The sequence below is a fragment of the Copadichromis virginalis genome, linkage group LG3 (assembly GCF_057382275.1).
Source record: "Copadichromis virginalis isolate Kocher_CV1m ecotype Utaka linkage group LG3, C_Virginalis_male_GT1.1, whole genome shotgun sequence".
NCBI classification, from domain to species: Eukaryota; Metazoa; Chordata; class Actinopteri; order Cichliformes; family Cichlidae; genus Copadichromis; species Copadichromis virginalis.
In genome coordinates, this window is record NC_140620.1 from 40230032 (window position 1) to 40243102 (window position 13071).

The 13071-nt window shown below is 37.7% G+C and overlaps 1 protein-coding gene and 1 long non-coding RNA gene across 2 annotated transcripts in view; both read left to right on the forward strand.

Annotated features, from left to right (window-relative positions):
- LOC146714734 (Fc receptor-like protein 5) overlaps positions 1-9170 on the forward strand; it is an 85100-nt gene extending 75930 nt beyond the window's left edge. The window contains exons 4-11 of the mRNA XM_085440362.1: positions 909-1190; positions 2715-2981; positions 4104-4379; positions 4480-4755; positions 5291-5590; positions 6449-6706; positions 7481-7729; positions 8926-9170. Coding sequence (XP_085296488.1) covers positions 909-1190; positions 2715-2981; positions 4104-4379; positions 4480-4755; positions 5291-5590; positions 6449-6706; positions 7481-7729; positions 8926-9170 — 2153 coding nt within the window. The remainder of the gene's footprint in view (positions 1-908; positions 1191-2714; positions 2982-4103; positions 4380-4479; positions 4756-5290; positions 5591-6448; positions 6707-7480; positions 7730-8925) is intronic.
- Positions 9171-9303: 133 nt separating this feature from the next.
- On the forward strand, positions 9304-13071 carry LOC146714736 (uncharacterized). The gene is made up of 5 exons (XR_014918847.1): positions 9304-9391; positions 10417-10479; positions 10601-10660; positions 11539-11601; positions 11702-13071. It is a non-coding gene; the product is annotated as an uncharacterized LOC146714736 (long non-coding RNA).

Sequence of the window (13071 nt, forward strand, 5' to 3'; positions counted from 1 at the left end):
TAATGGTTTATAGCACTCTGACATGTTTCCTCAGTACGACACGCCCAAACACACACACAAGGGGAGAGCTTTTAGATCCTGTGCTCACTTTTTATCTCTGTTGTTTACACACACACACACACACACACACACACACACACACACACACACACACACACACACACACACACACACACACACACACACACTTCCCTCCATTCTGCTCCACTCTGACTCTCAGTCTCAGTCTGACTCCCCTCCTCCAGACCCCAGCAGCTACTAAAATAAGGGAAAAGGTCATTAGTGCGGCTGGGATCAGCTGTTTCTGCCACCCACTCCTGACTCTGTCCCCTGAACCTGCAGCTGAGCCCCAAACCACACCCACCACAGGTGTTCACGAGTGTCACAATACCTCAGAAGAACCTGTAATGTAGAACAGGTCCATATGTGGATCATTTGTTTACAGTTCAGTTCATGGAAATCACTGAGAGGTACCTTGATCTGCTGCTGATGAAGTTTTTAGTAAACTTTGTTGAGCCCATGTGCTTGATGTTTTAAACTGTTTCCTGTCACATGTTTACATTCCTGATTATTAAAAAAAGTCTAGTGCTAAATCCACTGGTTCAGAAAAGTTTGGACTTGGATTGTAAAATTACATGTGACCCTGGCATGTTGAGTTCTCTTAATGACTGTCTTTGTGAGGCTCAGACTGAATATCAGCCAATGTCCTCATATCACAAAAGAAATGCAGTCATGCATTTATGTCTGTTAGTAATAATTAATACAACAAAACTTTTTTATTGCTGATTTTCAACTCATATTGTCTACAGCATGCAAAATTATGATTACCATTAACAAGAGCAATAAAAACTGGGACAACTTTAATAATGATTTTATATTTAAGTTTGTTAATGATATTTTTTTAACAGCTCCTCCTAAGCCCACTGTGACCCTGCAGCCATCCAAGACTCAGATACACAGCGGTGTGATATACAGAGGTGAGACAGTCACTGTCAGATGTGAGATTCAGGGAGGTGAAGGAGCTCAGTGGACGTATGAATGGAGACCAGCTAAGGTAAACACACCTCCAACTTCCAGTGAATACAGAATCAGCAGCGCTGCTGAGTCTGACAGTGGAGGATACAGCTGCCGGGGCAGAAGAAACTTTTCCTGGACAGAGTGGAGTGACAGCACCTCATTGAGAGTAACAGGTAAGTTGGACACATTTCACTCATTTTAATTCCCAAAACACAACAAAATACTTTAAACAGTACTGCAGTTTTTTTTTTTTTTTAGTTTAGCATCCAAAGTCATGTAAAACAGTTTTTCCTTTATAAAAATATTCAGTCGTCATTCAGAGTTAAACATCCGGAAAAGAAAAAAAATGTGTTTGTAACATGAAAAAAATAAATGCAATTGTCATTGTCCCAGCTGCCTTGTGTCTGTGGCTGCAAACGCAGAGTTTCCATCACTGTTTCAAAACTGAATGTGAGCTAATGTCTTTCAGCTAAACTCAGGAGAAACTTTAAATGTTGCCATTGAATCTCCTCAGCTGAACACACGCTGAACACACGCTGAACACACGCTGAACACACGCTGAACACACGCTGAACACATGCTGCCATCAGCTGCTTCTCTGCTGGAAAATCTCAAGACAATAACAAAAATATTTCTGGATTAATTGCAACATAAGTTATGAATCATTTTACAACATTTAAAGACAGGAAACCATTTTACATGCTTTGATTTTTCACACCTAAATCACTGAAACAGTCTCAGCAAACAATCAGATGAATGACTGCAGACAAACTCAAACACATCACATCACATCGAATCACATGGGATTACACCTGTCCCACTGTTACACTGGCTCCCAGCATGTTTTCAAACTGATTTCAGGATTTAATTATTTGCTTTTAAGGTGCTTCATGGCCTGGAGTCTGACATGGAGTCAGTCACTTCCTTTTAATTCGTTTAAGTAATATTTTCATGAGACAAATTTTCCAGTTTTACTCAACATGTTAATGTTCTTTGAACTCTGTTGCTGTTTTTCTACATTTGTCACTTTTATTTATTTATTCTTCTGCTCCTATAAAGAGTTGTGAAATTTTGAGTTTGAAAAGTCTTGTATAAAGTTGTCATTACTGTCACGTCCTGTCTTTGGGGACTAGTCTGTTCTTCTGTTTCTCTTTCTGACAGCAGGATTACTTGGAGAGATGGAAATAGAAAAATAGAAGAACTTCAGTTTTGTTGTGTCTACTTTAAGACTTTGAGATTAAGGATCGGTCTTGACAGAGTAACCTCTTCAAGAGCCTAACTAATCCTGGGATTTAAAAAAAGTCTCTCCTCATCCTGTTTCTAGATTTAATCTAAAGTGTTTTCTTGTTTATCCACACTGATTTGTTTACACACCTCAAAGATCGCATCTTTGTGAAAGTAAATCAGACTTAAGACAACTCATTAAAAAAACAGTAACTTTTTGTAAATAATAAATTTATTTATAAAGAATATAAATAAAAGATAACTGTACAAAGTAAATACTTGTACATTTTACTAAAAATGTTGTCTTACAGTTTGAAAGCTATAAATAGTTTTATTGTGACTTTGTTTTGATGTTGAGTCTTCAAACTGTTTGTCTGTGAATCAGCTGTTTTGCAGTGACTCTACTCTTATGTTATAAACAGCAGAGTTTTTCTGTGTCTCTTTTCCTAACTGGATCATTCTTATGTGAACAGTTCCCACTAAGCCCACTGTGACCCTGCAGCCACCCTGGACTCAGATATACAGCGGTGAGACAGTCACTGTCAGATGTGAGATTCAGGGAGGTGAAGGAGCTAAGTGGACGTATGAATGGAGACGAGGCCAGTCAAACATACCTGAAACATCCAATGAATACAGAATCAGCAGCGCTGCTGAGTCTGACAGTGGAGGATACAGCTGCCGGGGCAGAAGGGACTATATGTTAACAGAGTGGAGTGATACCATCACACTGACTGTATCATGTAAGTTGGAGATCTGTTTTATCAACATTAATAAGAATCTGTTGTTCTTGCAGCTTTGTAGCTGTTTCATTTGTGCTGCTCAGTAACATATTTTGAAAAGCAGCTTTTTATTCACAGTGAAGAGAACAAAACATATCAGAGTAACGTCTCTGCTGTGCAGCTCTAATACATGAGGTGCAGAACAAATGCTGAACCTGCTTCAGCTGCTCCACCACATCCACTAAGAACAACAGTTACATCCAATATTTTCTCTTCTGTATTTGTGTTATTTTTATTTTTATTACTCCCTGTTGCACCAACATATGATGCAGTTACTTCAGTTGTTTTTAGCATGTTGTCTATTGTTGAAATGATCTTAGAGGTTTCAGGTTTTAGTTAAAGAGTCTGGTCTCATGACAAACACACACTGGATCTTTTTCACTTAATGAACTCTGAACTTCAGACGACAATATGGCCTCATTTTGTTTGACGCTGGTCTGTGCTGGTATGTTATTAATTTAGGCTAATGATATTTAATGAGTATAGAAATTACTCATAATCATCTCACAGACAAAACATTATGTGCAGCTACTTTCAGTACCATTGATATTTATTTAGAGTTTTTTCTCTAATTGATCTTTCTGAGTTAGCTTCAGTAATTACTTCCTCCAAACCATCGATGTGTCTTTTAAAACCCATTCTGACACATCTGTGCACATCGACAGGAAATGTCAGCTTCCACAGCAAAACAATATAAAACACACTTACTAGGTCTCATCTTAGCTATCAGAGGTTTTAACAGCAGATTTAGTAAAGAACACAAGGACATAGCATGCTAAGTACAATCAGATCATATTAACCTGGGTTACTTTCTCATTACAGATGAATTAACTAAGTCATGCTTCAAATTAATGAGAGTAAACGAACTATGCATTTATTAATTAATTTTAAATACACTGAAGTAAATTTAAAAAAAAATTGCTGTGCAGATCAAAACAGTATTTCAGTATTTTGTGTCACACACTTTGTTATAGCTTCACCAATAAAGTTTTGTGATATTTGATCATTCACATGTTTCCATCTTTAAATTGTTCTGATTCAGTCATTTTTACTTTTATGTTCTTGTTCTAAACTGAACTGCAGCCAAACCAAAGGCTGAACTGAGAGCTGATAACACAGCTGTTCCAGTAGGGGGCAGTGTGACCCTGACCTGCTCTGTGAGCCCATCATCATCATCATCATCATCATCATCATCATCTGGATGGAAATACTACTGGTACAGAGATGGGAAATCTTCTGAACCTGCGAGAAATGAACAAATCAGTGTCTCAGAGGGAGGACTCTACTGGTGCAGAGGAGGAAGAGGAGAACCAGTTTACTACACAGAGGACAGTCAGCCAGTTTGGATTGACACAACTGGTGAGTTCAAACTTGAACTTACCACAAAGCACTACATCTGATGGTAATTGTACCTTTTGTCATTCACGTGTTTTTATTGTACTTTCTTGAACATTAACAGTCTCAATCAGACCTGTTGTGACTCTGCATCCAAACTGGTCTGAGATATACAGAGGAGAGACGATCACTGTCAGATGTGAGATCCATGGAGGAGACACTGAGTGGAATTATGAGTGGAAAACAAACAGCATCATAAAACCTCCAAATCTAAATGAATACAGGATTAGATCTGCTTCATCATTCAACAGTGGAAACTATCGCTGTAAGGGCAGAATGAAAAGTTCACAGCGTAAAACAACAGAGTGGAGTGATTCAGTCACACTGACAGTTTCTGACAGTAAGTCATATTTGCTTTAACCCTTGTGTGGTGTTCGTATTTTTGTTACTCAGCCAGTGTTCATGGGTCTGGTGGACCCGCTAGAGTTTTGGCTTTCCAAATTAACACTATCAAACAATTTTATGTTAAATTACTCAACAGATGTTTACTTCATCCCAATTACAAGACATATGAACAGCAAACATGGTTAATTTTTTCCCTTTACCTTTGTTAGATCACATTTATGAATTAATGTGCTTCTCGTTTTTCTTTTATATAAAATGTTATAAATAAATCAGTTATAATCAAGTGGAGTGAGTGGAAAGACACAACACATTTACACGTGAAAAAATAATTAATTGTTTAATTTTTCTTTTGAAAAAAACTGAACACGGGTCTCACAGACCCGAACACCATACAAGGGTTAAGCTGTTTGAACACTTTGTAAAATGTGTTTCTGTTCATATAGACTGAGATTATTATTCTTTGTATAAACTGAGCTCACTGTTCAGAGACTGTACTACATGTTCACTGAGAGAAAATCTTTGTTGAACAGATGAACCCCGTCCTGTCCTCACTGTGTCTCCATCATGGCTGAGTCCTGGAGCCTCAGTAACTCTGAACTGTGAGGTTGAACATCCGTCTGCAGGATGGAGCTTCTACTGGTATAAAGCTGTTCCTGATCTATCAGAGAAATCCTCCAGTTATGAGCTGCTACCTGATGGCAGTGGGACTGCACAGGACTCCTACATCATTCATGGACAGACACACACAGCAGGATATGTGTGCAGAGCTGGAAGAGGAGACCCAGAGTATCACACTGATCACAGTCAACCAAAGTTTGTCTGGTCTGCAGGTCAGTTTGTTTCTCTCTAATAAGTTGTGTCATCACTTTAATTCACCATTATTTTTCTTGCAGCGGCATGCTGACATTGAAATCTGATGTCCAATTACAATTAAATTGCATTAAATGATTTTTATTTAAGTTTCCTCATAAGCATTAAATTGAATCTCATCCTTTCTCACTACATTCAAGTAAACTGAGCTTCAGTCAGACACTTCTGTTGTTATTCAAATTCCTCCTTGTTTGTTTCTCACCGAGTTAAACAAGAATGAATTTTGTCTCCGGCTCTTTTTAATCTTCATGGTGATGATTAGAAAGTCTGTAAAGCTGGCAGGACTCCTGTGAAGCACATTATGTACACAGATGATCTCGTGGTCTTTAGTCCTCATGTTGTTGTGCTTTTGCTGTGAAAAATGATATCAGACATGATGCCTGTAAAAGTGCTGTCGTGATTTGTAGAAGCAAAGAGAACAAACATTTAAGATCTGCTGATGTTAAACTGTCTGATAATGATCTGACTGTTTGTAGTAAGGTCACAAATGTCAGACATCTTATTACATGACTGATGGTGAAGATATTTGCTTGTGAAACAACAAACATGCACGCTGTGGACAAACTGTAGGAAAGCAGGTTTACAGAAACTTCTAATGTAGCTTCTAATGATGCTGTGAGATTATTACTGAGAGACCCAGATGGTTCAGTGAAATCTTTCCAGCTACAGGAGTCACAACATTTAAATCTGTATCAACAAATCTCATTCATAGATTTATTTGCAGTTATGGTGGGTTTAGCAAGAACAATTTTTTTCACTGTGATCTTTTGAATCCTAACATCTGTGAGCTTTGTCTCTTCACTGCATGTTGTTTCCAGATGTTCATTCAGCAGCGTCTCTCACAGTGAGTCCTGACAGAGTGCAACACTTCACCTCTGACTCTGTCTCACTGACCTGTGAGGGAAACTTCACTGAGTGGAGAGTGATAAAGTTCTCTGAGGACGGCCGACTCTCTGACTGTAGGAGAATGACTGGATCCACATGTGACATCAACACATCAAAGTCAGATACTGGAGTGTACTGGTGTGAGTCTGGATCAGGAGAGTTCAGCAGTGCAGTCAACATCACTGTACAGAGTATGTTATTATACATTTACTTCTTGGATCTGAATGATTTAGACGTCACATGAACATTTGTCTCAGCTTTGCTCTATGTGAAGTAATTCTATGTGGCAAAACAAACAACAATGATCATTTTCAGACAGGCACCAAAGCATCAAAATATTCATGATTGTTGGTCTCATTTCACTCGATCTTTTTATAATCAAGTTTGTCAAAATTTGCAGACAATATTTTATATATTCTCCCTTTCAGAATAAAGGAATAGGGAAACACGTCATGTAAAATAAAACAAACATACAAACATTTACAATTTCAACTTTAACCATTAAATAATTTCATAGTTTGACTCCTGGAGGGAGGATGAAGGGAGCATCCCAACTATATTTCCAGTCCTCTTAATCAAATTTTGAATTTGGGATCTGAGTTTGACAGAAAGTTTGCCAAAACATGTAGTGATACCATAATAGATAACAGAGTCAACAATCTCCATATAGAATAGTAACATGATGCATTTATTTACTCCATGGACCCTCGGCCTTCTAACAAAAATGCAAGTGCTGCCAACACGAAGTGTTGATGGTCCACATGATGAACCTACTGTAACTGAACATCTAAGCACTGAAATGTTGTCACTTGTTCAAACGTCTCTCCAGTCATTAAAACCAGGCTCTCAGAAAATCTCTCTGAAGCCAGGTCTGCATGTAGATCATGAGACACGACTCACAGCTTTTTCTAAAAGTTTTGCACCAGCTGATGTGACTGAAACAATTGTGTGTGATTGTTTCACAGATGATGGTAATGGTCCTATCCTGGTGAGTCCTGTTCATCCTGTGACTGAGGGAGCTTCTGTTAATCTGAGCTGCAGTTTGAGAACACAAAAAATACCTTCCAATGTGTTTTTCTATCACAATGACAAACTTATTCAAAATGATACCCGAGGGGAGCTGAAGATCTCTGCAGTGTCAAAGTCTGATGAAGGTTTCTACAAGTGTCAGTACTCAGGAAGAGAGTCAGCACAGAGCTGGATGTCAGTTAAAGGTGAGCAGGATCAACACGTGATGGATTTTAATGGATTTCATGCTTGAGAAGGAACATTAGATTGTCTGTTTAATGCTTGAAGTCACCTGGATCTATTTTGTCAGAACTTTTATAAAATTATTATGTAATATCTCTATATTGTCAGGTTTAATATCGTTGTGATTCAGGACTCAAGTGAAAACAGCAGAGGATGTAATAAGTGAAGGTTTTTTTACTCGAACAAAGGATAAATAAGTTAAAACAACAGATTGTGAGCTTTGACTCAGTCAACAAGAACAAAACATAAATGAACCTAAACTTAATGAGCGAGTCCTACAAAAACATCTTAACTGAGGTGAGAGAGACAGGCCAGAGGAGCGGACATAACAGCGTGAGGGCGGCAGATCTGTGGGAGAGGAGAGAGCAGTTAGGGCAGGAAATCTGAGGGAATGTGACAAGACAGAGAGTGTTCATAAAGTGGCTGCAACAATGCCTTACTTGGAGTCCAGACTAGCTGGGTTTAGTGGATGAAGGCAGAGGTCTGTGGAAACTGCTGAACGATGGGCAGGCAGGCAAATGAGGAAGAGGCTCCGAGGGGGGCAGCGGTGGTGGTGAATAGGGGGGTAATGATCCAAGGTGGCAGGCGTCTGACTGGAGGTGAATGATGGCATGAAAACGAATCTTGAAGCAGGAAGAAACTGAAACAAGGGGAAAATCTGTTAGCATACAAACCTTATTTTCCTAGAAAGGATCCCAGCAGACCTGCCTGGTTACCTCACTGACGAGCTGCAGTCATGTTAACTATCCATTAACATTTGGCTTACAGCCACTGAGGTCTTCAAGGTCAACTTTATGACTAAAAAAAAATCCTTATAACACAGAAACTATGATTCTTACAAAGGTGCTGTGTATTGTCAACATATAGAAAGTACTGTATAAAGATTTAAGATATCATGTTAGGTTTGACCTCTGACCTCACTTTTACATTTCACATCTGCCCTTGTTGTCATGTTGAAAAAATCTGCCTTTGGACTTATTTTTACTGAACTACAAACTTCTCACAGTACAAATAAAACAAAATAAATACACAGAAAATACAATATTGTTTCCTTAAAAGTAAATGCTGTCAACAGAGTGAGCTGCCTTAGCAGAGATTTGTGCTCTCAGAGTTCTTCTTTTACACTTTATTAATAATTAATTATTGTTTGTTGTCACAGTAACTGTGTCAGGAGCTGACAGCTCTTCACCTCCTGTGTGGTTGATGGTTGGACTGGTTTGTGGAGTCTCTCTCATTATTATTCTCCTGCTCTTGTTGTATCGCTGCAGACAGTCCAAGTGTAAGAGCCTCTTCTTTTCATGCTGTATTAGAGAGTTTATTTACTACATACACTTTAATTATTCACACATATACATGTATTCTGATCTCATGACACAAAATATCAGTGGAACAATTTATACATGACAAACATCTGTAATAACATTTGTCTCTTTCACAGATTCCTGTTTCACCAGGTTGGTAAAATACTTTTTATTATTATTTTAAACAAACATCAGTTACTTTTAAGTTTATTGTGTTTATTTCCTGTTTTAGGTCGATCCAGTCTGAGAGTCACAGTCCGGGCTCCTCCACAAATCATGGAGTCAACCTGAATGAAACTCATGAGTACGACTCTCTTCAACATGGTCAGTATTTAAACCATTTAAATAATATTATCATTATTAATATTGACTTTTCATTCAGTCTTCATTAACTCAAACAGTTTCAAACAGGTTCAGTTTGTGTTCAGCAGTTTTTCAAAGGATCTTTATCAAAATCCAGTTAGACAAAAATCCAAACAGCCAAATGCCACATGAACATAAAATCAGAAACAAACACGAGTTTACAACCTGAGTGTATCTTTACTGAAAGAATCCACAGAGATGTTGTTTCCAACACGTTCTCACTCTCTAAGCGTAATATTTCATGCTAGGTGACAAATCATCAACATTTTACGCTTTTGGGTACCCAACACGTTCCTAAATGACAACATTGGAAAAATAAGAAAACATGAGAACCGTTTGGACGCAATGTACACATGTTTGTTCATTTTCTTAAAATTGCTTTGGAAAACACTATTTCACTTTATTAAAGTGCTGGTTAACGTTAGGGATAAGGTTAGGTTTAGGGCTGGAATACATGGCTGGAATGTCTATTACCGCGGGACCGTCATTGCACAGGAATTCATCCATAACCCGGCGCCTACCATAAGAACGTGGATATGGCAAGCCATCGCGATATTTGGCCAGGGTGGCTTGCCATACAAGGAAGGTCACCTTTCACAATCCTCAGGAACGCTGCGTGACAAAACATTGGTATGCTACGCCCCGGGAGTGAGAACAGCTGTTGTTTAATATCATAACAACACAAACAATAACAACATTATGGGTTAATGGTTTGAAAATATCTCATAGTTCTGGTTTTGACTTAAAGAGGAATATTTAATCTCTTTTAGGTTTTTATTAAAATGATTCATGTGACCCTGGCTCGTCTTTTAATTAGGAACCAATAACCTCTATGAATATGTTATGCACGTGGAAGACTACAGAAATGGTGCAGTATATGTGCAGAAAAGCACAGAGCAGTCAGAGATGAAACTTGCTTTTGATTTAATGAAACTAATTCCATATGACATGTTTACATTCCTGTAACTAAAATATGAACATTTCAGGATCAGATCAACATCAAGATGTCACATACTCTCTTATTGACCTTAAAAACCTTCAAAAGAACAGTAAGTAAATAAAACACATGCAGTTTAAAAATAATAAATTTAAATATAATGTAAAAATACAAAAAATAAAGATTAAAAAAAAATTATTTTCTTGTGTCAAATACTCTGATCATCTTCACAGGGAAGCATCATGAACCAGAGCAGAGTGCTGTTTACTCTGAGGTGAAGACGGGAGCTGCAGGTACAGACACAACAGTCTCATTCAGTGTTTCTACTGAAATGTGTCATTTCATTATGTTGCAGCTAATTATAGGTCAACATGGAGTTTAGTTATTCACTTATCAAGCTTACCTACTACACACTACCACTATACATCAGCAGAGTTAATCTGCAGTCATTTAGGTTTATGGTGGGTTAGTCATTAAGTCAGGTGTATTTGTTTAGCATGATACTGTGTTGTTGTGTTGTCATCATTCAAAGCACTTAAACACAGGGTGGGTGATGCAGAGTATAAATGAGTATATGAGTTCATTTTGTAGTTTGCTGCAGATGAGTAACATCAGCAACATTGGAAGAAAGAACTGTGGAGTTCACGGTCAAAAGTTTCAGTTGCTCAATCGCTGTGGACTTATGAACTGAAATTATCTTTTTTTTTATGTCAACACTATATCTGAAATCAGTGATAGCACTGAGTAGATTAGTTGCATTAGGATAACAGTCAGGTGATTGAATTACATGATTATTATTGATTAAGATTTTTGTTTTGCTAATTTCCTTAAATAAAATATCCTTTGTTCAAAAGTCTAAATTGTTAACTTTTTGTGTAACAGTAAAGGAAACCTTGTGAAGTATTACATCTCATCATTGGCTCTTACATGCTGCTCTTAGCACTTAAAGTAGTCTGTTCTGTACTTGGCAGCTAAAGTAATAATCTAGTGAAACTACAAAGAGCGAGAATCATTAAGGGGAGCGTAGCATTAATGCTGTTAATGGCTGCAGCTGACAAATCTGCAGTTTAAATCCACCTCTACGTCCAACAGCTCTGTGTCATATATCTGCTGATCAAATGTATCCTGAGCTCTGACTTCTCTGGTCTTAAAATCTTCTTTCCACTCACAGGAAAATCAAGTCCTGCAGCTGATGCAGCAGTTTATTCTGAAGTCACATTAGGAAGCTTTCCTGGTAATTATGCTGCCATGCAGGATGAGTTATTCTTCAAGTTATTAAATGGCGAACATCCTGAAACTTGGACATTTGTGTTCTTTGTGTGTTTGTCTTACAGGTCAGTGAGGAGAGCTGCAGCAGCAAAAAGGAGCATTTTATGAATCCACTGTTGCTCCTCTGCTGCTCAAATATCAGACGCGCTCACTTTTTAGTGTTTATGAAGATGATATTGAATAATAATATGATATAGACTTATTACTTTCGCTTAGCATAACACACACAAGGGTGTGTCCTGTTTCAGATCCAGGCTCTTTATATTCAGCTGATATTTTTTTTTAATATTCACTGTTGAACTTTTGTATAAAACTTTGAATGTATCCTGTTCCAACAGCAGTGAGAAAAAAGTTTGAAGCCTGTGATTTTTGTAGCTGATAGCAACGACTTAAAGTCAGCAGAGTTTCTTAGGAAGTGCTGGTGTGGACACCAACAAATACTTTTACTATTTGAGTTTAAAAATCTACATCATGTAAAAAGGAATTATCAACCCATGTTCTTCCACTTATTAATTCAGAATCACAGGAGCCTCTCCCAGCTGTAACACACTGGGACAGTTCACCATTGTGTCACATGACTAACTCACAGAGACACACAAACATTCAGGCTCACAGTCACACCTACGACCACTAGAATCACAAGTTAACCGAACATGCAGGTCTCTGGACTGTGGGATGGAGCTGGAGTACCTGGAGAGGGGCCATGCAGACACGTGGAAAACCCATTCAATTATTATATTCTGCAGTTTTCCTCTTACTGTTTGCATGAAATTTTATTAAAGCAATTTAACAGGAGTAAAACAAAAGCAGATTCAAAAATAATCATCACAAAATAATCATCAAATCACATCAGTTATATATATCCAACATAATAGTCCAATTCCTTCTGAAAATTATAATCCAGATGGTACAGATGAGCAGAGAGCGGCAAATAACACAGATCCAATTTGTAAGTCCACAGTTCTCTTGCCAACTTTTATCACATATTCAGCCATGATTTTAGTAAAGTAGCTGCTGAAGTCTCCTATAACCTGTTTCACTTCACCCAAGATCCTGTTCCAGTGGAGTTCTGTTGCACAAGGTGCTTTTGATAAGATGATGCAGCTCTTTGCAAGATAATGATATATTTAAAAAAAAATAAAATAACATAAGAGTTTTTAAAGAAGAAAATGGTGAAAATTATGACTTGGCGAAATATGTCCGCTTGAAGAAACAGAACAACTTTGCACATCTATAGATAAAGATAACAACACAACACAAGAAACAAGCTGTTGTTTTTGAAAAGGACAGGAAATATAAACATTCAGTCAAAACCACAGGAGCTGTTTGAGGTTGGTGTAAGGAAGGACACAGACAGGCCAATCAGAACATGTGTTATAAAAATGGATTTTTATATCTATATTAAACAGTGCTTCTCTTTCTTCTGCATTTCGTA